Source organism: Odocoileus virginianus, chromosome 13, assembly GCF_023699985.2.
Source record: "Odocoileus virginianus isolate 20LAN1187 ecotype Illinois chromosome 13, Ovbor_1.2, whole genome shotgun sequence".
Taxonomy (NCBI): Eukaryota; Metazoa; Chordata; class Mammalia; order Artiodactyla; family Cervidae; genus Odocoileus; species Odocoileus virginianus.
The window spans coordinates 24,265,946-24,292,201 of NC_069686.1; the positions used below are offsets into that span (position 1 = coordinate 24,265,946).

Consider the following 26,256-nt stretch of genomic DNA (forward strand, 5'->3'; position numbering starts at 1 on the left):
TTACTAAACTCTTCTCTAGAAACTATTCTTATTTAACAATCCAATGGAGAACAATTAAGTACACAACTATATTTAGTTCCTTTGAAGTCAAAACCACACCAGTTAAGAGTGCACTAGTGACCACATGACCACACCACAGAGAAAAATGAAATCAATCTTGCTAGTAGGTCTATTTAATTATAGTAACAAGGAGCAATTTCTCCCCTTCCCCTTGCGTATTTTATAACAGTCCTCATGAATAATTTAAACAAATCAAACTGAAAGACTGTATGATTCATTCCGTGATTTTCACTCTTTTGTCTGTCTCAAGAAATCTGAAGAGCACCACATTTACAAAAACCTGGTTTTCACTAAGTGTCTGGTCACAATCATTTAACAGTCTTCTAGATGGCTACAATGTCACTGGCATCATTCAGTTTACTTTGATTCTCAAGCACAGTAGCTTGAGCACAATGAATCATTTGCTGTTTACCACTAGTCCACTTTTACAACTTCACTCTAGGGAGCACTTGTTTCTGCTTCTCCAATATCCATTTGTCCTTTGTTGACAGTACCCTGATTATCTCCAAGAAATGCTCTCTGGCAAGACCATGATCCAGGTCTAGCCAATGAATGTATTCCATGCCTCTGGCCATGGAGACCGGTTTAAAAATGGGTAGGGGACTCTGCATGGTCCACTGACAGTCACCGATTTCTTTTCCAATTGAAAGGGGTACATTTTTTATTGAGGTTGCTAAAACCACTGCCTATAAGTTCAGAGTCATGGTGGACATCTTATCACCATGTTGGAGGAATCTGTAGACGTGGAGAGATACTTCGCCCTGGTAACATGTTTTGAGCCCTTGAGTCCAGCTGTGCCTAAAGCTACTCATCGCTATTATTTACATGATCTAATTCTCTTTTTTTCTTAAGCTGGCTTAAGTTGGATTTTTATGATTATTAATAGAATACCAACTCATCATTTAAACATTACTAGTTTCATCTTTTTATCTCCAAAGGATTTAAAGCTAACTAAGATTATTATTTTGCACCTATATATATTTTACATTTCCTGACTACTAAGTGTTCATTTAATTTAATTTTTTTCATTTATTTTTATTAGTTGGAGGCTAATTACTTTACAATATTGTAGTGGTTTTTGTCATACATTGACATGAATCAGCCATGGATTTACATGTATTCCCCATCCCGGTCCCCCCTCCCACCTCCCTCTCCACCCGATTCCTCTGGGTCTTCCCAGTGCACCAGGCCCGAGCACTTGTCTCATGCATCCAGCCTTTATTTTCAGCTAAAGAATGATTTTCTCAGTGACACCTATGAACATCTATAAAATGTCTGTCATCTTTAAATACTATCTTATATTATGTTATCTTAGTCATTATTTTCAGAAAGAAACACATCTAAGAATACTGATCTACTTTCCCAGAAGAACTTATTTCTTCTTTTCCTATATGCATGTTTTTTCATGCTATTATCAACTTCATTAGTAAGATAATTCATTTCCTTTATTATTTCCACATGAATATTTTTAAAACCTCTCCTACACTATCCAGTTTCTTTCATGTCTCCTTTCTCTATTCACAAGGGACTTTGAATTAGATATAAGGACATAATATCTACAGAATTTGTGACCTACTGGTTATCACTACCTCAGAAAGAAAGCCAGACAATAAATGCTTGACAATAGGAAATAAAGTAGAAATTATGTATATGTACCATCTTAGTAACAGTTTATGTTTTTATACTACAAGTTCTGCCCTCAGTTAGTGCCAGTAGATGGTTTGGAGAGAAATGTTATAAAATTAGACACACTGTTTCTCAAAGTTCAAAGGTGAATTATGCCACACAAGAGCATAGTTTATATGTGGCAGCTATATGGAAAATGATTGTTCTCCATGTGTTAGCCTCAACTTCCACTGCTTATATTAATTACATAAATCTATAGCAATCAGATGTCCTGTTACAAATAGAGGATGGATGGACAGTAAGAAAAAAATCTGCCATAACAAGTGGATCTTTGGTTTATCATAAATACAGAGGGAAATAATAACTTTAGTAGGCCAAAAGTATCTTATAAATGCTTTAAAAATAAAATATCCAGATTGTCTTGAGCTGTGGTTAGAAACTGCACTCTTGACTTCCTTCTTTCCACTATCCCACAGTAACAAGTCTTAAGAAGTCTAAAAAGTATTTCATACAATCCACCTACTCTGAGGAAATTATAATCCAGTGGTAAAAGTATATTTTATATTTTTTTAATATGAAAATAGCAATGGTTACCAATATAATTGCCTATCATGTCCCTATAAAACAATAGTTTTAAATACATTTGGGCCTTGTGCCCTGCAAAACCTAGCAAAAGCTATGGACCCTTCACCACTGTAGCCAGGCTCACTATTTTCAGTATTACTTACAGGGTCTTGCAAAGTGAAATTAGTATGACTTCAGCATCCCTCCCTTCTTTTCCCCTCCTTTTCTCTCTCTCTCTTTGTATCTTCATTGCCCTCTCCAGCTTCTTAATTAGTTGCTTGATTACTTCTTTTTCAGATAAAAATCTGAAATCTATTTTTATAGAAATATCACTTCAGAAACGGATATCCATTTGAGCCAGATATTACATGTTGTATAAGTCAGCCATCACCTGATACCCAGCTAGTTAAGAAGCAGAAGTTTTAAGAAGATGGTATGGGGAAAATGTTATGTCTTTGGACAACATGTACAGAAAAAGGTGGGTAGAACCTAACATTTTCAGACTTTACTATTCTGCCTAGAATTAGTTCTGTTGGACTCGAGATAAAGCATACTGGGGTGACTCTCCGTGGTATCTGGTATCTGGTTGCAGTTTCAAATTTTGGTAGTTTTTCCCCAGCTAACTTATTTCCCTTCTTTTCTCCCTCTCTTCTTTCCCTCTTACCTTCCTTCAAAACAAACAATACTCTAAAAGGGAGATTTGATTTTTTTTACATTCACATTTATTGAGATTCAAGTCTCCACTAATGAAGGCATAATGATTATGACAACAACACGAACAAGGGTAGATTCTACTTCAAATTTGAATTCAACTGCACTAATCTTTTCATTCAGCATATCTCATAATGTTACCTAGACTTAGAGTGAATAAGGCTGACCTATAAAAATTATATACATATTAAACATAAGGTTATATGAGACTGTGGATACAAAGAACATACATAATCCTAAATATACATATCTTTTAAATGAAATCAAATTGTAAATTTTCTCATCAGCTTCTTTAGACTTTTTAAAAAATATTCTTTCTAGTCAGCCTAATATAGCAGAAAGTTCAAGAGCTTCAGTGTCAGGCCAACTGTGAATGCCACTTCAACCTTTAATAACTATATGACACTGGGCAATTAGTTAACTTCACTGAGCCCAAAATGTAATGAAAACAGTCATATTCAGGGTTTTTAACATTAATTATGGTAGAAGAAGAAGAATGCCAAACAGAAAACAGGCGCTCAACAAAGAATACCACCCGTCCCCTTGTCTTCACATCTGCAGATTGGGGATGAGGACGACAGTACCCGCTAGGGCTGCCCTGAGTGGCCTCAATAAGTTTATACTGTAAGAAGCAATGCACCAGGTAAGTGTTAGCCATCATCATTGCTGTGGGTGTTCAAATTGTTACTGTTAATTGTATGGATATGAAGTTTTTCAGTACCGAAAATCTGTAATTCTTTTGGTAATTTTAAAAGCAATTAATGATCCTAAATTTCAAAGTTACAGCAGCTAGTGTTGGTAGATAAGCCAGAAGCATCTAGATAACATTTTCTGCACTATATAAGTCAACATATTATTTACATTCAAGTCTCCTTAAACATGAGACACAGGTAATCAAGTGCAATTAGACACAATTGTTTATTTAGTATCATAGATCTTCCTCAATGCACATCTACCTAAAATCTTTGATGACACTTTTAGAAAAATGATGCTCCGGTTTCCCTTGAAACAAGAACAAGGAATACATTCCTCATATGAAGTTGGCAGGTGGATGGGAACAACTGCAAAGATAGTCTGAGAGAATCCACTCTTCAGTTCTAGGAAGCTGCCACTCAGAAAACCGACAGTTCACTGGGTCCAGGCACCACAGCTATGAAGGGACGGGAACCATCTACTGATTACTCGTCAGGTGGAAAATTGCCCTGAGACGCTTACCACTCTTTAGGGAAATCTCAAAATCACAAGCCTTCCCAAGTGCAGTGGGATCTATGCTCTAAAAATGCTTTCCTGGAATTCCAAAATGTTGTAAAACACAGATTCCTTGAGGTGATAACCAAAACATTCATCAATCATTACCATTCTGAAAGTATGGTGTCAGCAAGGAGGAAGGCAGTTTTATCTCTAACCAAATTCTGGCATATTTTAAATACTTGTGTTTGCTATAACAAATGCAATTTATATAATATAATACGTTTACCTGATGTGGAGAGGAAAACCTCTTTTCATATGTCAGCCTGCTTCCTTCTAAGGAAAACCGGAAACCTTTTCTTCTGATGCTGTCTTCAGATTCGGATTTGTGGACCCCATCTTCCTTTTCTTCTTCTCCAGACTGTTCTTTCTGTTTCTTTTTCTTCCTTCTGTTTTTCAGCTCTTTTTCACTCTTGGAGCTCAACTTTGATGCTACTGAAGAACTCTCTGAGAAAACTCCGATCCCACCAGCACCACTGAAGTCTCTTGATTCAGCCGAAGCTGCTGCAGCTGCGGCCTAGAAGGGTGCAAGGGAGACGGCAGTTGCACATAAACTTTGAAAAACTCTATCCATGTTACTGCTTCACTTATCTTTGGTCTCATGAATATGTGACTTTTAAAAATGATTCTCCATCCTAGTATGTATTTTGGAAAACAGCTCATATATTGTCATTGTCGGCTTTCCCAGGTAGTGCTAGAGGTAAAATTCCCACCTACCAATGTAAGAGACACACAGGTTCAATCCCTGGTTTGAGAAGATCCCCTGGAGGAGGGCATGGCGACCCACTTCAGTATTCTTGCCTGGAGAATCCTATGGACAGAGGAGCCTGGCAGGCTATAGTCCATAGAGTCGCAAAGAGACAGACATGACTGAAGCGACTTAGCACACACACACATTATCATTAAACCACTTAAAGAATTAAAATTAAGAGAAAAGTGAAAGATGATACATGTGACTTCAAGGAAGATCTCCAAGCCGTGGCTTCACACTACACATTCTAATGATCTAATAAAATGCAAAAGACACTCAAATAGCATAAAGACTTTTTTCTATTATTTAAACAATGTCATAAGAAGCAAATAATTTAAGAACTAAAGGTTTCCTATTTTAACCTGATCTAGCACACTTCCACTTGACAGTGATTTTAGTGCCAGTATAAATTATTAAATTTAATTCAGTCAAGAATTTCGTTTTAATAAACCTTTTTTTTCTCTTTGACTTAAAATGATTATTTCAGTAAGAAATGCACAATGAAAACAAATTAGAGACTGTATATAAGAAAATCCCCAATCATGGCATCTGAGTGAATTTATAAATGACAACAGTACAATTATTGGAAAGATAAAGTGCTCAATATTGTTGCTGCTATTCCAGTATAATTTTATTTATCTGATCTTTATTACATATTTAGGATACTCAGTGCTAAAAGGGAACCATACTCTACATTCAGTAAAAATGAATATAGGCGACTGGATTAACAACATTGTCAAGCACATATAATTAGAGAAATTATTTTGAAACTTCATCAAGTCCGAATTATAAGATTTACAGGGTAATGGGCACAGAATGTAATGATTTAGCATGTTTATGTACCAGTGTTTTCTTTATACAATCCACAAACTTGCATTTGAACTCTTCAAATAGAAAATAAATATTAAATAGGATTTTGTCTTTTTTTCCAGACTCTATAAAATAATCTTCTCAGTTTGACCTGGGTTTTCTGACCTTTCCCACCTCTAGTGACATGAAGGAAGAAGCAACCAGAACTGAATTCTGCTTCCCCAGAAGATTAAGAAAATAGTTCAACCGAAGGCATGTAGGTATAACTACTTTGTGAAGGGCCACAAGGGAGAAAAAAATGCCAATAAACTCATTATAATTTGCCATGTTTGGATGCCATTACTATAGTTAAGTGATCACGTTAGTGGCTCAGTCGTGTCTGACTCTTTGCGACTCCATGCATTGTAGGCTGCCAGGTTTCTCTATCCATGGGATTCTCCAGGCAAGAATACAGGAGTGGGTAGCCATTCCCTTTGCCAGCATTATCTTCCCAGCTCAGCGATCAAATCCATGTCTCTGTCATTGCAGGTGGATTCTTTACAGTCTGAGCCACCAGGGAAGCCCAAGTAATCATCAAAATAAAAGAATAAGTCTCTGATTACCAAATAGGCTCCTAACACTTACTAAACACGTATGGCATGTTTCTAATGTCAGTTATCACTGCTGATTTTGTGTGTTTAAATGTCTCTGATCTTAACAGTATGGTCAGAGGATGGAGATAAACACAAAAGGGCTCGATGCTTGCTACCATACCTGGGCTTCCTCTTGTTGCTTTTTAAGCTGTTCAAGCATCTGCTGAAATTCAGCTTCTTTCTGTTCAGCCTCTTCCAGCGTTGCCTGATTCTGTTCTTCATAGGCCATGGCCACCACAGCCAGGATCAAATTTATTAGATAGAAGGAGCCCAAGAAAATGACCAGCACAAAAAATATCATGTATGTTTTCCCAGCAGCACGTAGTGTCTGCAAAGATGGAAGAGATATTTTATTAACTTTTATACAGAATGTTACAAGCATGCATTCTCAGTAATAAAGTATTTTATTACAGTTCTCTTGATCTCAGGAGTTCATGCTTCCCAGAAGAATCATTCTATCTGTTCTCACCAGTTGATAAAGGTTTTCCCAGAAGTCTTGAGTCATGAGACGAAATAAGGACAGGAAAGCCCAGCTAAAGGTGTCGAAGCTTGTATAGCCATAGTTGGGGTTTCGACCAGCCTTCACACAGATGTATCCTTCTGGACACTGGCTGTGATTAGGTGAAAAGAAAGAGAGGACATCGTCACTGCAAGTTGCATGGCTGGCTTTCCTGTTTTTATAGACCCTGATGTCTATTTTATGCAGCACAAGAAAAGCAGATTGTTCTCACTTTACCCAGTGCTGAGTCCAGGACTAAGAGGACTGATTTACATAACAACAGAATCTGCTAAGTCTATTTGTGGATTTCTCTGTGATTCATGATTGCCATTATTATATTTATCGTGCCTCCCTATAGAAGCAATCATATTATGATTACTATCTTCTGAGATTTGTGAAGATGAACAGAAAAATAAGTCTGCAGGGAAAAATTTGATTTTCACTGAAGATATCTAGAGGCAGAAGTGTGTTGAGCGTGGAGGTAGGAAAGCGGGGTAAGAAAAAGATAGGGAGGGTGCATACCAAGAGGAGTGAATGAGTCTGCAGAGGGAACATTTCACAGTATGACCTTAATGATTAAGCTGACCCGGACTCAACATTGCGCTTGACACTCTGGGCTGTGTGATCTTGGGCAAGTTGCTGGTTTGGAATACCTTGTATGTAAGAAAAGGTTAATAACAGAACCTGCCTCCAAACTTACAATCACTGAATAAGACATCATATGTAAAACACTTAGTACAGTATAGAGAAGAGTTAAAGTCAGTCTGTTTTACTTATCATTAAGATTGGAGATAAACGCAGCACAATATCATATGAGCCAAATGCAAAGCTTGTTACCGTTGGGGATTCTGCTACAGGTACTAGTTACTAATGTCCACAATAGCACCTACCTCAGGAGGAACATCAGACTTCCATTTATGATTCTAAAATCTCATAAATACAGAAAGAACTATTTCTCTGAATTTTCCTCCTAGCTTTAGCTCCAGGGAAAATGCTTCTTAAAAACAAGCATTCACATAATGCCAGTTATGATAATTAAAAGTACTTACTGAATGCTGTAATAGCTATACATTCATTAATCCATTTAACTCTCACAGTCACCTTATAATTTATTCCTACTTATCCCATGGGGAAATCAGGGCAAGGAGAGGTGATATTATATGGTGAGGTTCGGGTTTGAATTCGTGTAAACTCTCGGGTCTATGCTCTTAACCATTTTGCTAAAATATGCTAAACATGTACTCACTACAGATCAGATACTGACATTATCTTCAGATATATTTTATGCCATGGAGACCACATTAGTATATATAGAATATCACACTTATAAAAGAACATGGTTATGAATTCTATTAACTTGAGCTTTTTATGTACATGTATTGTTTTTCTTTCTATTTTCCATTGAACTAATTTGGAAGATAAGCTGTGACCTAGTATGGAAAAATAATTGCTGCATGAGTGTGTGAAGGAGGTGACAATCCACACTTATCCCAGCTATTTTGAGTCAGCGTGAAGTGGAATTTATGGAGGGCTTTGAATGAGGAGCAAGCGGGGGCAGGGTAGGCGGGAGGTGGCAGGCTAAGGCCTATGGAGCAGTGTGGACTGAGGCGCGACACAAAACAGCACTTACCCTGCATCAGAGCTGTTGCCACAAAGCAGAGCATCATTTTGCCCTTCCAAAAAATAAAAGTGACCTATTTAAAGAGCAAAGAATAGAGAGAATCATTTTGAAGAACCTTCAAAACGCTTCAGCCACTGTGTGTGGGTAATAAAGCTTACATTTTTTTAAAGCATAATAAAACTGATAAAATAATAAATATGTGTATGAAGTGAACTGAAGTGAAAGTCACTCGTGTCTGACTCCTTTGTGACCCCATGGACTATACAGTCCATGGAATCCTCCAGGTCAGAATACTGGAGTGGGTAGCCTTTCCCTTCTCCAGGGGATCTTCCCAACCCAGGGATCGAACCCAGGTCTCCCCCATTGCAGGCGGATTCTCTACCAGCTGAGCCACCAGGGAAGCCCAAATATGTGTACGGCTAAATGAAAATAATAACTGATACCATACAAATATCACAAACATTTTTGATTAAACACATGCTTAGGAAATCTGTTTAAAAAGAAATGTTTCCAAGATGTAACTATTATAGCATTCCCTATTAGTATTTATTGCAAATATAAACTCAAATATATTTGAAATATATATATCAAATATATCGCTTAAGTAAGTATTAGTCTCTTAGTCACGTCCAGCTCTTTGCAACTCCATGGACTGTAGCCCGTCAGGCTCCTCTGTCCATGGAATTTTCCAGGCAAGAATACTGGAGTGCTATTCCTTTCTCCAGTGAATCTTTCTAACCCAGTGATCAAATCCAGGTGAGATAATTCAAAAAAGAGTTGCCAAACTGATGTTTTTTACTTGGCACAGAAAGTGAGAGAAAGAAAAGCCTTGCTGCTTCTAAATGCTGCCATGAAAAAACATTTTACTCTACAAATACATTTTGTCTGGACTCAAAATGGATTCAGACATTTTTTTCCCGCCACTTTTAACAGGTTCTTGTGAAAAGTGGGCTTAGGTGTTTGCCCTTTCCATGATGCTATAAATAAGTGTTTTGTTTTGAGTTTTGGCTTGATTATTATCTTTCAAGATAAACTTGTCCCTTTGGAGATAAAGATTTTCTAAGTATACCTAGTTTTTATTCTTAAGGAATACCTTATACATGATGCTAATAAGTTGCAAAGAATATCTCAGGAAACAGACAAAAGGATAAACATACATATTTACATATTCACATGCAAAAACACACAGACATAAACACATTAAAACACACACACATATACTTCACAAATTTTTTTTTAGTTTTCAGAAATACTGAGAGTCTATATTCAAAGAATATCTTACTTTATTACGTAGGACAATCTGAGTCATAGTTTTACGAAAAAAATTAGATCACTACCTCATAACATATATCAAAAAATAATTCTAAAGATTTAGAAACAAGTCCATTAATATAAAAATATGAAGACGTTCTATACTGTAGAATATATGAGGCTGTTTTATATGTAGAATATCTAGGTGAAAATTTGTATTCTCTCTGAATTCAGAGGCATTTATAAACTTAAATATGGGGGGGGGGACCTACAAATTTGATGACTTGATTGCCTAAAAATCTAGTCATTTAGGCATCAAAAACAATGAGAAGAAAAACAAGCTAGAGAATACATTTGCAAAAAAAAAGACAAAAGGTTAATATACTTGATAAATTATAGAATTCTTAGGAATTTCCCAAAATATACTATCATTTCATAGAATAATGAGTAAAAATACCAACAGGTAATTCACACTATATAAAATATATTAATTGCTAATGCTACTGATAAACATAAGTGATACCACATTAATAATTAAAAAGAGGATATACTTTTCTCTCTACCATACAGTAACAGTTAATATTAATGGGAATTCAGTAAGATAGACACTGCTACAGGAGTTATATAATTTGATCTCTCGGAATTTGAGACTATGCCTCTCTAGCCATCTTTCATTCAAAGATGGGCACATAAAAGACAGAAATGGTATGGACCTAACAGAAGCAGAAGATATTAGGAAGAAGTGACAACAATACATAGAAGAGCTATACAAAAAAAAAGATCTTCATGACCAGATAACCATGATGGTGTGATCACTCATCTTGAGCCAGACATCCTGGAATGTGAAGTCAAGTGGGACTTAGGAAGCATCACTACAAACAAAGCTAATGGTAAACTATTTCAAATCCTAAAAGATGATGCTGTTAAAGTGCTGTACTCAATATGCCAGCAAATTTGGAAAACTCAGCAGTGGCCACAGGACAGGAAGTGGTCAGTTTTCATTCCAATCCCAAAGAAAGGCAATGCCAAAGAATGTTCAAACTACCACACAATTGCACTCATCACACATGCTAACAATGTAATGCTCAAAATTCTCTAAACCAGGCTTCAACAATACATGAATCGTGAACTTCCAGATGTTCAAGCTGGTTTTAGAAAAGGCAGAAGAACCAGAGATCAAATTGCCAACATCCGTTCGATCACTGAAAAAGCAAGAGAATACCGGAAAAACATTTACTTCTGCTCTATTGAGTATGCCAAAGCCTTTGATTATGTGGATCACAACAAATGAAAATTTTTAAAGAGATGGGGATACCAGACCACCTGACCTGTCTCCTGAGAAATCTGTATGCAGGTTAAGAAGCAAGATTTAGAACTGAACATGGAACTATAGACTGGTTGTTGCTGGGAAAGGAATATGTCAACACTGCATACTGTCACCCCGTTTACTTAACTTAATGCAGAGTACATCATGCAAAATGCCAGGCTGGATGAAGCACAACCTGGAATCAAGACTGCTAGGAGAAATATCAATAACCTCAGATATGCAGATGACACTACCCTTACGGCAGAAAGAGAAGAACTAAAGATCCTCTTGATGAAAGGGAAAGAGGAGAGTGAAAATTTGGCTTTAAAACTCAACATTAAGAAAATGAAGATCATGGCATCTGGTCCCATCACTTCATGGCAAATAGATGGGGAAACAATGGAAACAGTGACAGACTTTATTTTGGGGGGCTCCACAATCACTGTAGATGGTAACTGCAGCCATGAAATTAAAATACCCTTGCTCCTTGGAAGAAAAGTTATGACCAAACTAGACAGCATATTAAAAAACAGAGACATTGTTTAGCCAGCAAAGATCCATCTAGTCAAAGCTATGGTTTTTCCAGTAGTCATGTATGGATGTAAGAGTCAGACTATAAAGAAAGCTGAGCACCAAGGAATTGATGCTTTTGAACTGTGGCATTGAAGAAGACTCTTGAGAGTCCCTTGGACTGCAAGGACATCCAATGAGTCAGTCCTAAAGGAAATCAGTCCCGAATATTCACTGGAAGGAGTGACTCTGAAGCTGAAACTCCAATACTTTGGCCACCTGAAGTGAAGAACTGACTCATTGGAAAAGATCCTGATGCTGGGAAAGATTGAAGGCATGAGGAAAAGGGGATGACAGAGGATGAGATGGTTGGATGGCATCACATACTCGATGGACATGAGTATGAGCAAGCTGCAGGAGCTGGTGATGGACAGGGAAGCCTGGTGTGCTGCAGTCCATGTGGTCGCAAAGCATCGGACCACCACCGAGTTTCTGAACTGAACTGAACTAAGCCTTAATATGGTCAAACTCTTTGACATTCCAAAATTCTATTAGTATAAATCTATCTGAAAGAAACAATCAGAAATACATGAAAAATTTATGTGCAAAGATTGTCACTATGCTGCTATTATAATATTAATAAATAGGAAAGCCCATAAATAATGAAATCATTTGTTTTATTTATTCACTTAGCTAGTGAACCTTAATCTGTCCAGTATAAATCTTCATACCAATACTAACTCTTAAAACATTAATATATTGTGGGAAATGATAAATTTTCATATACTTCTAAAAGTCATGAAAGATACCTCAGACTAAGTATCCCTGTGGAATAATGATAATCAAGAGACCAATGGAAGCTGGCTAGTTAATTGTACACAGAGAATGAGGAATTTGGACATTCCAATGACAGAGGGGCTGCCTTCAATAAGAAATTATACTGAAGTATGTGTGTGTGTTTAGTTGCTAAGTCATGTCTAACTCTGTAGCCTGCCAGGCTCCTCTGTCCATGAGATTTCCCAGGTAAGAATACTGGAGTGGGTTGCCGTTTTCTTCTCCAGGGGATCTTCCCAACCCAGGGATCAAACCCACATATCCTTCATTGGAAGGCAGATTCTTTAGCGCTAAACTACCAGGGAAGCCCTATACTGAAGTATATCATTACTATGTTTTTAAGTCCATCTCTAAAATAAAAATCAAACAATTCTAATATAATGATTGATACCAAAGAGATAAGCTGGAATAAAAATATTATAAACGTAGGTTTTGAGTTTATACTTTCTCATTAATAAGTGACGCTGGACTAAGGCTGCTTAACTTAACTTTCTGATGAGTACACAAATTCAGATGTCATCTTGATTTTTCTACTCCCAGATACATCATAAGTGCTCAGTACATATATTGAGTCAAATTTCTCAGTCTTCTTAACAATCCATTTCAGTAAAATACACTGAATACTTAAAATTACTGATTTATTTATTAAGATGACTGAAAACTCTTGATCAACATCTTTCAAATAAATATTTTTGCTTATACAGCATTATATTGTATTGCTTTCAAGACTCGTTGGGGAAAAGAATATGTCTTCAAATGGTACTTTTATCATGTTGCTCAAAAGATAAGGAAAAAGGAGTAACGTATCATTTGATTTCTATATCACATATATTGCATACATGTGTGCTCAGTCGTTTCAGTCGTGTCTGACTCTTTGCAACCCCATGGACTGTAGCCCACCAGGCTCCTCTGTCCATGGGATTCTCCAGGCAAGAATACTAGAGTGGGTTGCCATGTTCTCCTCCAGAGGATCTTCCCAACCCAGGAATCAAACCCGTGTCTCCTGCATTGCAGGCAGATTCTCCACCACTGAGCCACCAGGGGACTTCCCATCACATATATTAAGCTATCTTAAACTGGTCTAACTAATTTGGTTCACATCAAAATTGAGACACTTTTCACTATATATACTTTTAAAAAAAATATTTAAGGGACTAAATAGCTTAATGGTTAAAAGAGTATATCTTACCTTTATCTTCAATATATTCATCCCAATTAAACATGCTCACTGTCCTATTGAAAGTGGTACCGTTCCCATCCAATGAGTTATTAAAGAAAGAAGTGATGTTTAGTTCAAAGGAAGAATTATCTGGGGGCCATTGCAAACATTTGTTTCGCAGGTTGCCCATAAACAGCTGTAATCCTATTAGTGCAAACACGCTCAGGCAGAACACAGTCAGGATCATTACATCTGAGAGCTTCTTCACCGACTGGATTAGGGCCCCCACAATGGTCTTCAGGCCTACAAATAAAGTCAAAGGGAGGAATTTAAATATACTATTCAACAGCTATGTTATAGAGAAAAACATCAGGAGCTTGTCCTGGAAAATAAAGATGTCATGCAGAATGCCAACAATATTAGTTTAATGTTTGTGACTGAATAACACTTTTATGAAAAGCCTGCTAGCTGGTGAAAATGAATGAAAGCAGAATTTGTATTTTCATTAGAAAACTGTGAATGGAAACAAACCAAAAGTGTATTTCCAAATACTCCTTAGAGCAAAAGAAATGGTTTTGATATTCATGCTTAAACATCAACCTTGTATAAATACTTTGCTTTTATTTGCAGATGTCTTACTCCCTAACCTCTGATTTTAGAAAAATCTGTATGAATAAAATAGTAAGAAATCTTGAAGTCACTGAATTGTGAGGTTATATATTTGTGAATTCTATCAGCTTGAGAATGGGTTAAAAAAGGAAGACATCTGAAAACTGAGTCCCATGCAGCACTCATGCTATCTCTTGCTCTTTTATTTATCTGAAGTTAACATAATTACCAATTTTAGACCTAACTGGTCAAATTTGCATCAGTTCGAATGCCTCATAGTTTGGCTTCTATGCGGAAAGCTTGATGTTACAGGACGCAAACCATGTAGCCTGTTACTGCAAAGGCCTCATGCAAAAACTTGTTAAACTCAAAGGCTGATTTAGAACTGCTCATTTTAAAGAAAACAACTAGTAAAAGCAAAGAATCAAATCCATCCAAAACATGATGTACTGATTCTTGCTTTTTTACAAACATTTGCAATAAGTGAAAAGCAACAAGGCTTACGCACAAAAGCTGTGATTGCACCACTAATGCTGCTGAAGTCAGCCTCAGTGTTTAACCTAGCTCTCACCTGGAATGACTGAAATTGTTTTCAATGCTCGGAGAACTCTGAAGGTTCTCAACGCTGAGACATTGCCCAGGTCCACAAACTCTGTCACATATCTGTAATAGGGAGTTCACACACAAACACAATAACAGAACACAAGAAACAGTTGGAGATATAAGGGGCCTACCACCTTATACCACTTTCTTCTTACCTGGAATTACAGAAATAGTTTTCAAAGCTCTCAAGACTCTGAAAGTTCGAAGAGCTGAAACATTGCCTAGGTTTACAAATTCTGTTACATACCTGTAGAATTAAATCAGAGTTATTCAAAATTTAGGGAAATCTAAGTTGGTCTTTCAAGACCTTTTCAACTTCAATGAGTGTTGCCATCATATCTCCCAATTAAGAGGAAAATGGCATTGCTGTTGATCATAATCTCTATTACTTGGGAAACATTTTATTGCTTTATAGCACTAATTGAAATCAAAGCCATGTAATTTACTATGATAGTGCCTAATTTCTCCAAAGTGCATAATTTGATCAGAAGAAAAAATATCCTAAATTCACAGGATAACCAAGAAACATGCTTGATCTGTTAAGGGAAGCCACCAAGGAGAAATACAGTATAGACTTCCACTAATGATTTAGTCTTCCTGGACAGAAAATATATTAAGGTACTTACGCAAAAGTAATGACTGTGAAATCCAACCAATTCCATGGGTCCCGTAGAAATGTGAAATCTTCTAAACAAAAGCCCCTTGCAAGTATTTTTATAAGTGATTCAAAAGTATAAATTCCTGTAAAGGTGTACCTGAGAGAAAATAGCCAAGCCCACATTAAAGATCCTGAAGGTAATTTCCATGTAAACATATTAAAGGAGAAAAACAACAAATAAAAATTAGAGGGTTCTATATAGGTCTATGTTGGTCTTCCCATGATTTAGACCATAGGTAGGGATTAAGGAAAAAAAAAAAAAAGAAACATTACATACTGAAAGACATTCTCATTGACTATATATGAGTATTGTACTTGCTTGCATTAATTAATTTGAAGGCCCAAATAATATGATTCTATACATATTAAATGAAATACACTGGTTTGGTTCTAATTTAAGCAAGTAGTTACTAATACAAAAATAAATGAAGACTTTTTTGTTTAATAAAGTGCGCATCATTAAGAGCCATGAAATATAAACTAATAAATCATAGAAAAGTGATAGCTATGAGGAAAAGAACATACAAACTATGTATAAATTTATCATCAGATACTAGTAACAGTGATGATCTTGAAAAGAGTGTAAGACTCACAAGGAAGATAAAGGGCTATACATATCGGCAGTCAAATCAGTGCAGTAATCTGAGTAATTGCATGAGCCAGTGCAAGCTTTGTACTACAGAAAATCAGTGGTTGAAATAAACTTGAGTCATTGTATAACTGGTTTAGAGTAGCCAGTACAATTTGCTGAAGAAACTGATGAGGTGTCAAGATGATAGAAGCACAATTCAAAACATAAAGGGACAACAATATTGCAAGATTTTTTAAAAATCTTCTACTTACTCCACATTCTTTGTCCAGTCTGGAGGGTTACTCATGGTCATAAATACACAGTTGGTAAGAATAGTGCACATAATGAGCACATTGAATAAAGTAGAAGAATACCGTCAAGGAAGACAAAGGTCAATGTAAACTTTCACTTTCCTACACCATTATGTCTTTTAGCGTTTTGAAGTTTAGAACTTTTATGACCCTATGATTTTATTATTGAGCTTGCTTTTTCCACTTCCGTAATTTCAGCAACCCCATCTAAAGTCATGTCAGGCCAAGCCATGAACTACTTTGAGGCTATTTATGTCATTTTGGTATTGGAAAAGATTAAACACAAAAAAATGAGCACACTGGTAAATAATTCATCAATTTGTTTTTCTTTAATGACTCAATGACTAAAGTGCAAGCTCAGCATGTATGAAGACTCTGACAAAAATTCAAAAGGAGATTTCAAGTAACAGTCATCCCTCATTATCTGTAGGGGATTAATTCCAGGACGCTCAGGTTTCAAGGCCCCTCTGTCTCCATGGGTTCTGTCACCAGGATTCAAACCACGGATCTTGAATACTGTACACCATCTACTATTGGTTGAATCTGTAGATATAGAACCCACAGATAAGAAATCCGCAGATGGGGAGAGCCAACTGTAACTGAATGTATTATAATCCATCCTAAGGATAACCTGGTTTGAATATTCTTAATAAAATTCTAAATGGAGTATATAATACACGTGATAGCTCATTAAATTCCAAATAGCAAAAAAAAAAAAAAAGATGACTGGTTTTAGTACTGGCATTTCGTGGGTTTGCAACCATGGCCAAATTGCTTATTTATTTCGCTAAGCCTTGGTTCATTTTGCTACACTAGGGAAGAAGAAAAACCATTTCATAGGATTGCTGTCAGGATCAAATTAGTTAAAATATATTAAATCTCTTACAACTTAATGTGCCTTATATGGTAGAAAATCAATAAATTACTTTCCTAATTTCCTAAATCATAGAGAACACTTCTTAACGACAAATATCTGGTTTTTCTCATTCTACCCCACTTTGCCCATGTGTGTAGAGATAGCCAATGCCCTTCACCCTCCTTTGTGTTGAAAAACAGCAACAAAAAAATTATTTAAGAAAACATTGGGCGGCCAACTATTTGAAATAATTTTCTTTCATAGTTAATGAAAAGCACAAGAGGGATTCAGTTGTAGTTTTGTAAAACAAGAGCTTTATCAAGGTACATTTAGAAAATGGATAAAAATTCCAGAATGAATAAATGCTATTAATGTCCCTTCTCACTCTACTTTTAATCATAAATCTTCATATCACTTACACATAGCAAAATATCAGCTTGATTTTAAGTGCAGTAAAATAGAATAGCATTGTGTTGCCAATGTACTGTGTTATGTATTGTCTTAATCTATAAAAGATGTTTCTTTGCACCTTCAACTGACTTTAGTCAAAGTAATCACTGATTTTTCATTTTGACTGGCAGTGATTCAGGGCACATGCTTAATTCTCAGCTTGTTCAAGTGTGTTCACATGAAAACACTCATAAGTGAATGATGTGGATCAGCCACGTGAGGGCACTACAACCTAGAGAACACAGAAAAACACCAGTTCAAAGAAGAAATATTTTTCCTTTCTTGCTAGAAAGAAACAAAAAATAAGATAAACTTAAAGATGACTTCATCATGAGTGTATAAAACCAGCAGATCCTCTGTGTCTGTTAGGTTACTGGCCCTACTGAAGGGGGCAGCAGAGGATGAGATGGCTAGATAGCATCACTGACTGCACACGAACCAGAGCAAATTCCAGGAGATAGAGGGTGGCAGAGGAGCCTGGACGGCTACAGTCCATGAGGTCACAAAGAACCGAACATGACTTAGCGACTGAACAATAACAACCTAGTGTAGAAAACAACCCCTTGGCAGATTGGCATCATTCAAAATACATAGTTCCCAGCCTCAAACACGCTCAACACAGTCTTAATATTTCTCCACTTCACTGTCCCCACTATTCTGCAAAGATAATTCCGAATATTCTCCACTCTTCCTTGATCGCCAGTCTTCCTTCTCTACCCATTTCAAACTCATGACCTTATTTCCTATCTTATTGAGAGAAGAGATAGCATCAGGTCATATCTTTACTTCCTAACCCCAAATTGACAAACTCTCTGTATTGAGATTCTTTCCTCCTTCCCATTTCAATGGAGGGAGTTGTCAACCCCTCTACCCAAACTCTGGACCCCTTCCACCTTTCCAGAACACTTCAGCAATCTCTTTATCTCTTTCTTCTCTTATCTTTAATATCTCCATTAGTAACTCTATCTGCTCTTATGATCAACACAAACTTGCTTAATTCTCTCTTACTTTTTGGCATGAAAGAGAATACTGCAGAATAGAACACAATCCTCTAACCAGTTATAGACTTCTCTTCCAATTTCACAGCCAAGCTTCTTAGAAGAGATGTTTATCTTTACTTTCCTTCATTTATCTACCACATCCTTAGCCTACCAGTTTTCTTCCTAAATATGACAAATATCTTCATGTTGTGTAACTGAAAACAAAAGGATAATTTTGAGTTCTTGTCTGACTTGTTCTCTCAATAGAGTTTGACAAGCCTGATTCTTCCCCTTTTAATTATGTTCTCTTACTTTTGCTTTCATGAGATCCTAATCCTTTGATATTTTACGCTTCATGGGCAACAATTTTTAATATCCTTTGAAATGTTATATTTCCCTTTTTAAAAAGGACAGAGGATATCCAAGACATTTTCCCTCTCTTGCTATATTTATCCTAGTAGAGCTCATTAACACACATAGCTCCAAGTATATTTACATACCCACTGATCTCAAGTATTTTTCTCCAGACTAGCCCTCTCTAGTTCATGGACTTCTCTGCTGGCTCAGATGGTAAAGTGTCTGCCTGCAGTGTGGGAGGCCTGGGTTCGATCCCTGGATCAGGAAGATCCCCTGGAGGAGGAAATGGCAAACCACTCCAGCACTCTTGCCTGAAAAATCCCATGGAGGAGCCTGGTAGGCTCTAGTCCAGGGGGTCACAGAGAGTCGGACATGACTGAGCTACTTCACTCTAGCCCTCTCTTCTGAACTCAGTAATCCATATTACATCTGCACTTACATGCACTTATTTCATTGACACTTCAAGTTTTTTTGAGTTCTACAACTAAACTAAAAATGTTTTAATCCTATCCCTCTTCTCTTCTCAAATACTGCTCCTTTGACATCTCTGTATCACAATGTCTCATGATTTAGCCAGGATGAATGTGAGATTTGGTCACCTGATGTGAAGAACTGATTCATTGGAAAAGACCCTGATGCTGGGGAAGATTGAAGGCAGGAGAAGGAGACGACAGAGGATGAGATGGTTGGACGGCATCACCGACTCCATGGACATGAGTTTCAGCGAGCTTCGGGAGTTGGTGATGGACAGGGAAGCCCGGTGTGATGCAGCCACAGGGTTGCCAGGAGTAGGACATGACTGAGCAACTGAACTGACTGACTGACTCAGCCAGGAACCTAGGAGCCATCTTGCATTTTTCTCTTCCCTGAACATCCACATTCACCTTAACACTAAATATTGTCAATTCTATCTGCTATGCCTGGATTCAGTGCACTTTTCCCACAATCCTCATAATACTACCTAGTCTCGGTACCCATCAAATCTAATGTAAATTACTGTAATTTCACCCGAGCTGTTCTTTCTGAACCCATGCTTGACTCTATTCATCTGCACACTGTACCAAAATGACCTTTGTAAATCTAATTTGGATCATTTCAATAGCTTTCCACTACCTTAGGATAATGATCAAATAGCTTAACAAACAGAGTAAAGAGTCTAGGAGGTCTAATTCTTGTCCACCCTAAGTTCAGCTTGCTTAGTCCTCATTTCACTTTCCCAAGTCTGATATTATTGCAATTATTTTAGGTCATGGAATGAAGCAAGCTCTCTTTCAAGTCAGGAACTTAACAAATGTTACCTCTTTCCCCTGAATATGCTGTTTACCTCATGTTAGCCAACTCAAACTTTTCCTCCAGCACTCAGATCAGAAGTTATTTTCAGTAAAACCTGTCCACAATAGCACCTTTCCTGATTAGGTCTATCAGAAATATATCCTCGTAGCATCAGATGGTATTCTTCCAATGGCTAACTGATTTTTTTCCCATTAGATGGTCAACTTCATGAGGGCCAACTTCATGAGGGTCAACTTCATGTCTATATTGTTCACCACCATACACCCTTGCCATTTTGTAGGGTCAGTTGACTATTGAATGATGTTAGTTTGGAACTTTGTTTACTACTAAGTGAAGTACATTTTTCCTTTTTAGTGATATATTTATAAATATGGATCAAAAATACAGCATGAAATTTGTTTCCACATATGTCAAGTGCACAGGTTTCTACATTTTTTTGAAAGAGAGAATACTGGATAAATACAAACTGGAATTTAAAAGACTCATGAGATTTATGTCACATAATAGACTGAGCCATGGTTTTATGTCCCTTAAAAATTTTACCCCTTATAATGATAAAATTTAAGTATATATAATAAAGTAAAATATATATTTAAACTTTATTAAATAGAGTAAATATTACCCAGTAAGTCAAAATGAATAAGTCATTACACTCAAATTAGTGTTTTTCACATTGAATGACTATCATTTTAATTTAAAAAATACATTTAACTTAATGGTCCTGACAAACGATCAGAAAGGAAACCAAATAAAACTATTTTCCTTTTAAATCAAATAAGAGATAACTAGAGTCAGATTTTTATGCTTTTAGTTTAATAGATAATCTCCAAATAGAGAGTTTCAAAATCCATTACTTTTAAAATCACTATAAATTTATTTTATCAGTCTCATACCTGGAGTCTCATACCTTTAAGATACCTGGAGTCTGGTGAGTGATTGAAATAGTAGGGTTTCAGATAATGATAACAAATACACAAATATGAAAAAAAAGTATAGACATGGTATTGGTGATACCATACACTGAAAAATTATAGAAATTCCATGTCAAGGCAGATTTCAAGGGACCAGAACTAGTAACAAAATGCATATGCTGTTGTTGTTGTTTAGTCATTAAGTCGTGTCCAACTCTTTTGCAAGCCCATGGACTGTTGCCCACCATGCTCTTCTGTCCACCGAATTTCCCAGGCAAGAATACTAGAATAGGGCACCATTTCCTTCTCCAGGGAATCTTCCTGACTCAGGGATTAAACTCTTGTCTCTTACATTGGCAGGTGGGTTACTACTGTGCCACCAGGGAAGCCCAAAATGCATGTATTCATTTTCCAAATACATAGCATATAAAGTACATTTTTTCAGAAGAACAATGAATCCTAGAATAGTATTTCCTTATGAGACTTTGTATATAAATAAAAATAGAGGCAGGGTAACCTCATATAATATCAAGAAAAAAAGGATTTTTTAAATCTATTGATTTCTTCTATACCAGGTATTCATAAAAATGTGTTAACATTTTGATTGTTAGTAACCTGTCAGTTGGCAAGTCTAAAATATTCCCTGTGTGTATGATGAGGAAAGACTTCTTCATATTTATATTGAAAGTGCTTTATATAACCTTTGACCTGGGAACTAGATGATTAAAGTACTGGCATGCCTACCCCTATATCCACGTGGGTAGGATGAAGCAGCATGAATTTTAAAGCAATGAACCGTGGATCAGATGCATCCTTTACCAATCACATGGGCTTCAGCAAGTTAATTATTTAAGCCTCACTTTTCTTATGCAAATACAGATAATATCAATACTTTTCTTAGTGAATAGTTATGTTTCTTACTATTAATCATTTGTCTATTAAATATAAAAACATAGGGCATTTCTTTGTTTTCTTAAGGAAGGGAAAGACACTGTTCTGTTCAAGGATTTTGTAATAAAACATAATATCCAGAGAAGTTGCAGAGACATTTTTTACTTAAAATGTATATGAGCTAGAGGCAGAAGATAGTTTTATCTAAGAGATTTCTAACATAGAGAATTTAAGCAAAGTAAGATAGGCCTCTTTCTACCTATTCATTCATATTTGAGAGGCAGCAGAAATGTCAACTAAATGTCACATATATACTGTTAACTCTTGAGTTGTTTAATTTTGTTATTAACAAATTCCTAACTATGTGATAACACGTGGTAACTTTTGAGCATTGAAAGCAGGAGAAACAGAAATAGTAAGTTGTTCACCTTCCTTTCCCACAGACCTATATAATATTTGTACGGAAAACCATGTTTTTGATTTCTAATAGATACCATATAATTTTAGGATGAACTAAAAAGCTCACTTCCTATTTAATGAATTAGTAAGTTGGAGCCACTGAAAACAACCTTTGAGATACACAGAAATACAGATAGATAAATTATGTATCCCTAATACATAATTTATACCTGAGGATTTAGAAATCTGTTAGATAGAAACAGCAAAGATAGATAGAAACTGCAGTGCTATAGAAAATGCAAAGCATACTAGGCTGATAATCAAAGACTTAGTCTGAAGTTTTGGCCTTGCCACTTACATAAAATATAGTCTTATAAAACAGTGACTAAACATGTCTGGGCCTCAATGAACTCATCTGCAAAGTGAGATTGTGGTCAGGACTGACCACATTATGTTTCCATCACTCAACAGCTTCTAACTGGTGCTGTATAAACATTCTGTTTGCAAAATCAAGCCTCAAGAGACCAGAGATTTGTACAGAATTTGTTTGTGGAATTCCTTACATAATATGAGACTGTTTCCTTGCTAATCTTGCAGCACTTGCTCCTAGAATTGTAGCTAGTACTACCAAGAATAGCTGTCCTAGCTACAAGTTATCAAGTTCCTACCAAGTGCTGGATCAACCCTGAATATTCGCTGGAAGAACTGATGCTGACGCTGAAGTTCTGATTCTTTGGTCACCAGATTCAAAGAGCCAACTCATTGGAAAAAGACCCTGATGCTGGGAAAGACTGAGGGCAGGAGAAGGGGGCGACAAAGGACGAGGTGATTGGATGGCATCATCTACTCAATGGACATAAGCTTGAGCAAACTCAGGGGGATAGTGAAGGACAGGCAGCCCATAGAGTCGCAAAGAGTCAGACATAACTGAGAAACTGAACAACAACCAAGTGCTGGTCACAGTGTCAGGTGTTTATAGTTATTATTATTAATGTTTAAATTATGATCACAACATAGAGATGGACAAAGTGAGATTCAAAACAGCTGGAGTAACTTGGATCAAGGTCATGGAGCCAATAAGTAAATCTCAGAGGCAGGGTTTGAATCCAGGTTTTCTGATTCCAAAATCTGTTTTTTATTTTCCTAACCTGTATGAATGATGGGCAGTTCTGCATTACTGTGTGATTTGGGGTGTTTTAGGTCTTTGTCATCACTTTAAATACCATCTGTACGGCAACATAATGATGACTACATCTCTCAAAGTTTTACCTCCAGCCCAAACCTTTTCCGAACTCCAGACCTGCATTCCATTTAATACCTAAACTCCTCCACTGAGTGTCTAACTGGCTTCTCAAAAACAAATAAACAAACAAATGTTCAAATTCAAGCTCTTGATTTTACCCAGCATATCTCTCCACCTAATGTCATCTGTCCCAAGCTCAAGGAGCTACACTTTTCTTTCTTGACCATACTAAACACCTAGAGTCCTCCTTAGTTCTGCTCATTCCCTCACACCCCACAGCCAATTGATCAGCATATCCTTTCAGCTTTTCGGAACACAACTGAATGTGATGACATTTGCTACCCTCATCATTTCCACCAAAGCCACCAGCATCCTCTGCCTTCATAAAGGCAGTAAACCCCCAATCTATTTTCTTACTTCCACCCTTTCCCCTGAAGCAATCTGTTCCCTACACAGCGGCCAGAGTGATCTTTTTCAAATCTGACTCAGGTGATGACATTCTTCTGCTGAAAACCCTCCAGTCTTCTCTCTCCGTCTCATTCAGGGTAGACTGGGTGTCTTATCAACCATCTACTATGTCAGCCCTGACCTCCACTCTCAATGACCTCACCCCCTCCTACTCTCTGCCTTTCCTACTCTCCTCTGGGCACTCTAGGCTCCTGGTTGATTCTCGAACACAACAGGTACACTTCCACCTTCATCCTTTGCCTTTGTATTTGCTATTCGCCTTTCTCCTTAGAGTTCCACGTTGCACTTCCTCACTTCCTTTGGCTCTTTACTCAAATGCTATCTTTTCAGAGAGGACTCCCCTGATCATATGATTTAAAATAGTACCTCGCAAAAATAAAATAAAATAAAATAAAATAGTACCTCGCCACTCTTCTCTTTTATACAGCTTTATTTTTGTTAATAGCATTTATCACTAGCTGACACTAGCTTAATTGTTTGTATTATCTCTCTCCTCTCAAACACACACATACACATGGATGTAGCTACTTGAGAGCAGGGACTAGCAGGTTCTATGTTGCATCACAGTGTCTAGAAGAACATTTGCCACACAGTAGGTACTTAGTAAATATTTGCAAATGAACAAATGAATAATAAATGCAAAGTGAAGGAGAGTGTGCATATTAAGCTAAAATAAAAAATTGACATGTAACACACTGAAAATTCTGATAGGAAATTTTAGGAATATGGATAAATTTTTACTTGTTTACTATCTAGAAAACATAACCATATTTTATTTAACTATCAAAACAAGATAATAGGCACATCAAAAGCATTTTCAGTTTTCAAAATATACTCTGGCAAAAATAGAGTAAGTGTAAGATTTTTCTGCCAAAATCAAGACACAAAGCTAATTTGATATGCAAGAATGCCTAATGAAGATAACAGCTCCTTAAGAAATAAGTCAAGGTTTAAAAAAAAAAAAAAAAAGAAATAAGTCAAGGTTTTCATTGGAAATAGAGATACCAGTCTAGGTTGAAAATGCCAATTTTTTTTCCTGCGAATGACCATTTTATGGAATATAAACTAATGATAATAAATACACAATGCCCTCTTAACTGTGCCTAAAATGCAGATAGCAACCTCAAGCATTTTTATCTTATAGCAAAAGGCACTTAAAATTAGAAAACCAGGATTTGAGCTTAGGATGGGCATTGTGAGGAATAAGACAAAGTCACTGAGAAAGTTACCTGCCAACTGTAGAGTATTATTTACAGCAAAGTTTGATGGTAAAGCATCTGCCTGCAATGCGGGAGACCCAGGTTCAATCCCTGGGTCGGGAAGATCCCCTGGAGAAGGAAATCGCCACCCACTCCAGTATTCTTGCCTGGAAAACCCCATGGACAGAGGAACCTGGTAGGCTACAGTCCATGGGGTTGCAAAGAGTCGGACACGACTGAGCGACTTCACTTTCACTTTCACAGTCAAATACGCATTATCACCAAAAGACCAAAGAATGTGTCTATCTTCTCTTATATCTCTACTCCAAGATAAGATAGCTGAGATAGAATAGTTTAATTCAGGCAATCAGAGCTTTTTAAAAAATCTACTTTTTCTGCATTAGAAGAAATGTGTAGCTCCACGCCATTTGTAAGGTTCTAGGAGAGTCAAACATTCAGTTCAGCAAATCTTAGATTTACCTGGCTGCCTTCACATTTCAACTTACACCACTGCAGATCTCCTGACAGCTGTGCCCCTTGAAGGTTTTCTTTCTTCTGGGAAGTAAGTGCTAACTTTCAAATTCTTCAAATTCAAATCGTATCTTGATTCCTAAAGAGACTCCACCATAAACTTGGTTTTCAACACCCAGAGTCTCTGATCAGAACTTCTAAAACTACTCTCATCCTCTTCCACTGGAAGTCTCTTTTCCCAGAAGGCTTTATGTTAAGATTCCTGGGTCTTCTAACCTTCTAGAATATTTTGGATTGGCGATGATAATATAGCTTTCATGAAATTTTCAAAAAAATATGCTATGTCCCCACAAAAGTTTTAAAACAACAATCCTGCCTTTTTTCTTTAATATTGAGCTTTCTTA

General features: G+C 36.7%; 1 protein-coding gene across 2 annotated transcripts in view; it reads right to left on the minus strand.

Moving 5' to 3' along the window:
• SCN2A (sodium voltage-gated channel alpha subunit 2) overlaps positions 1 to 26,256 on the minus strand; it is a 136,250-nt gene that overhangs the window by 54,914 nt on the left and 55,080 nt on the right. For both annotated transcript variants that reach the window (XM_070476116.1, XM_070476115.1), the window contains exons 4-11: positions 16,296 to 16,385; positions 15,421 to 15,549; positions 14,763 to 14,854; positions 13,613 to 13,885; positions 8,532 to 8,595; positions 6,872 to 7,013; positions 6,524 to 6,730; positions 4,439 to 4,726 (exon numbers count right to left, since the gene is read on the minus strand). In XM_070476116.1, coding sequence (XP_070332217.1) covers positions 4,439 to 4,726; positions 6,524 to 6,730; positions 6,872 to 7,013; positions 8,532 to 8,595; positions 13,613 to 13,885; positions 14,763 to 14,854; positions 15,421 to 15,549; positions 16,296 to 16,385 — 1,285 coding nt within the window. The remainder of the gene's footprint in view (positions 1 to 4,438; positions 4,727 to 6,523; positions 6,731 to 6,871; positions 7,014 to 8,531; positions 8,596 to 13,612; positions 13,886 to 14,762; positions 14,855 to 15,420; positions 15,550 to 16,295; positions 16,386 to 26,256) is intronic.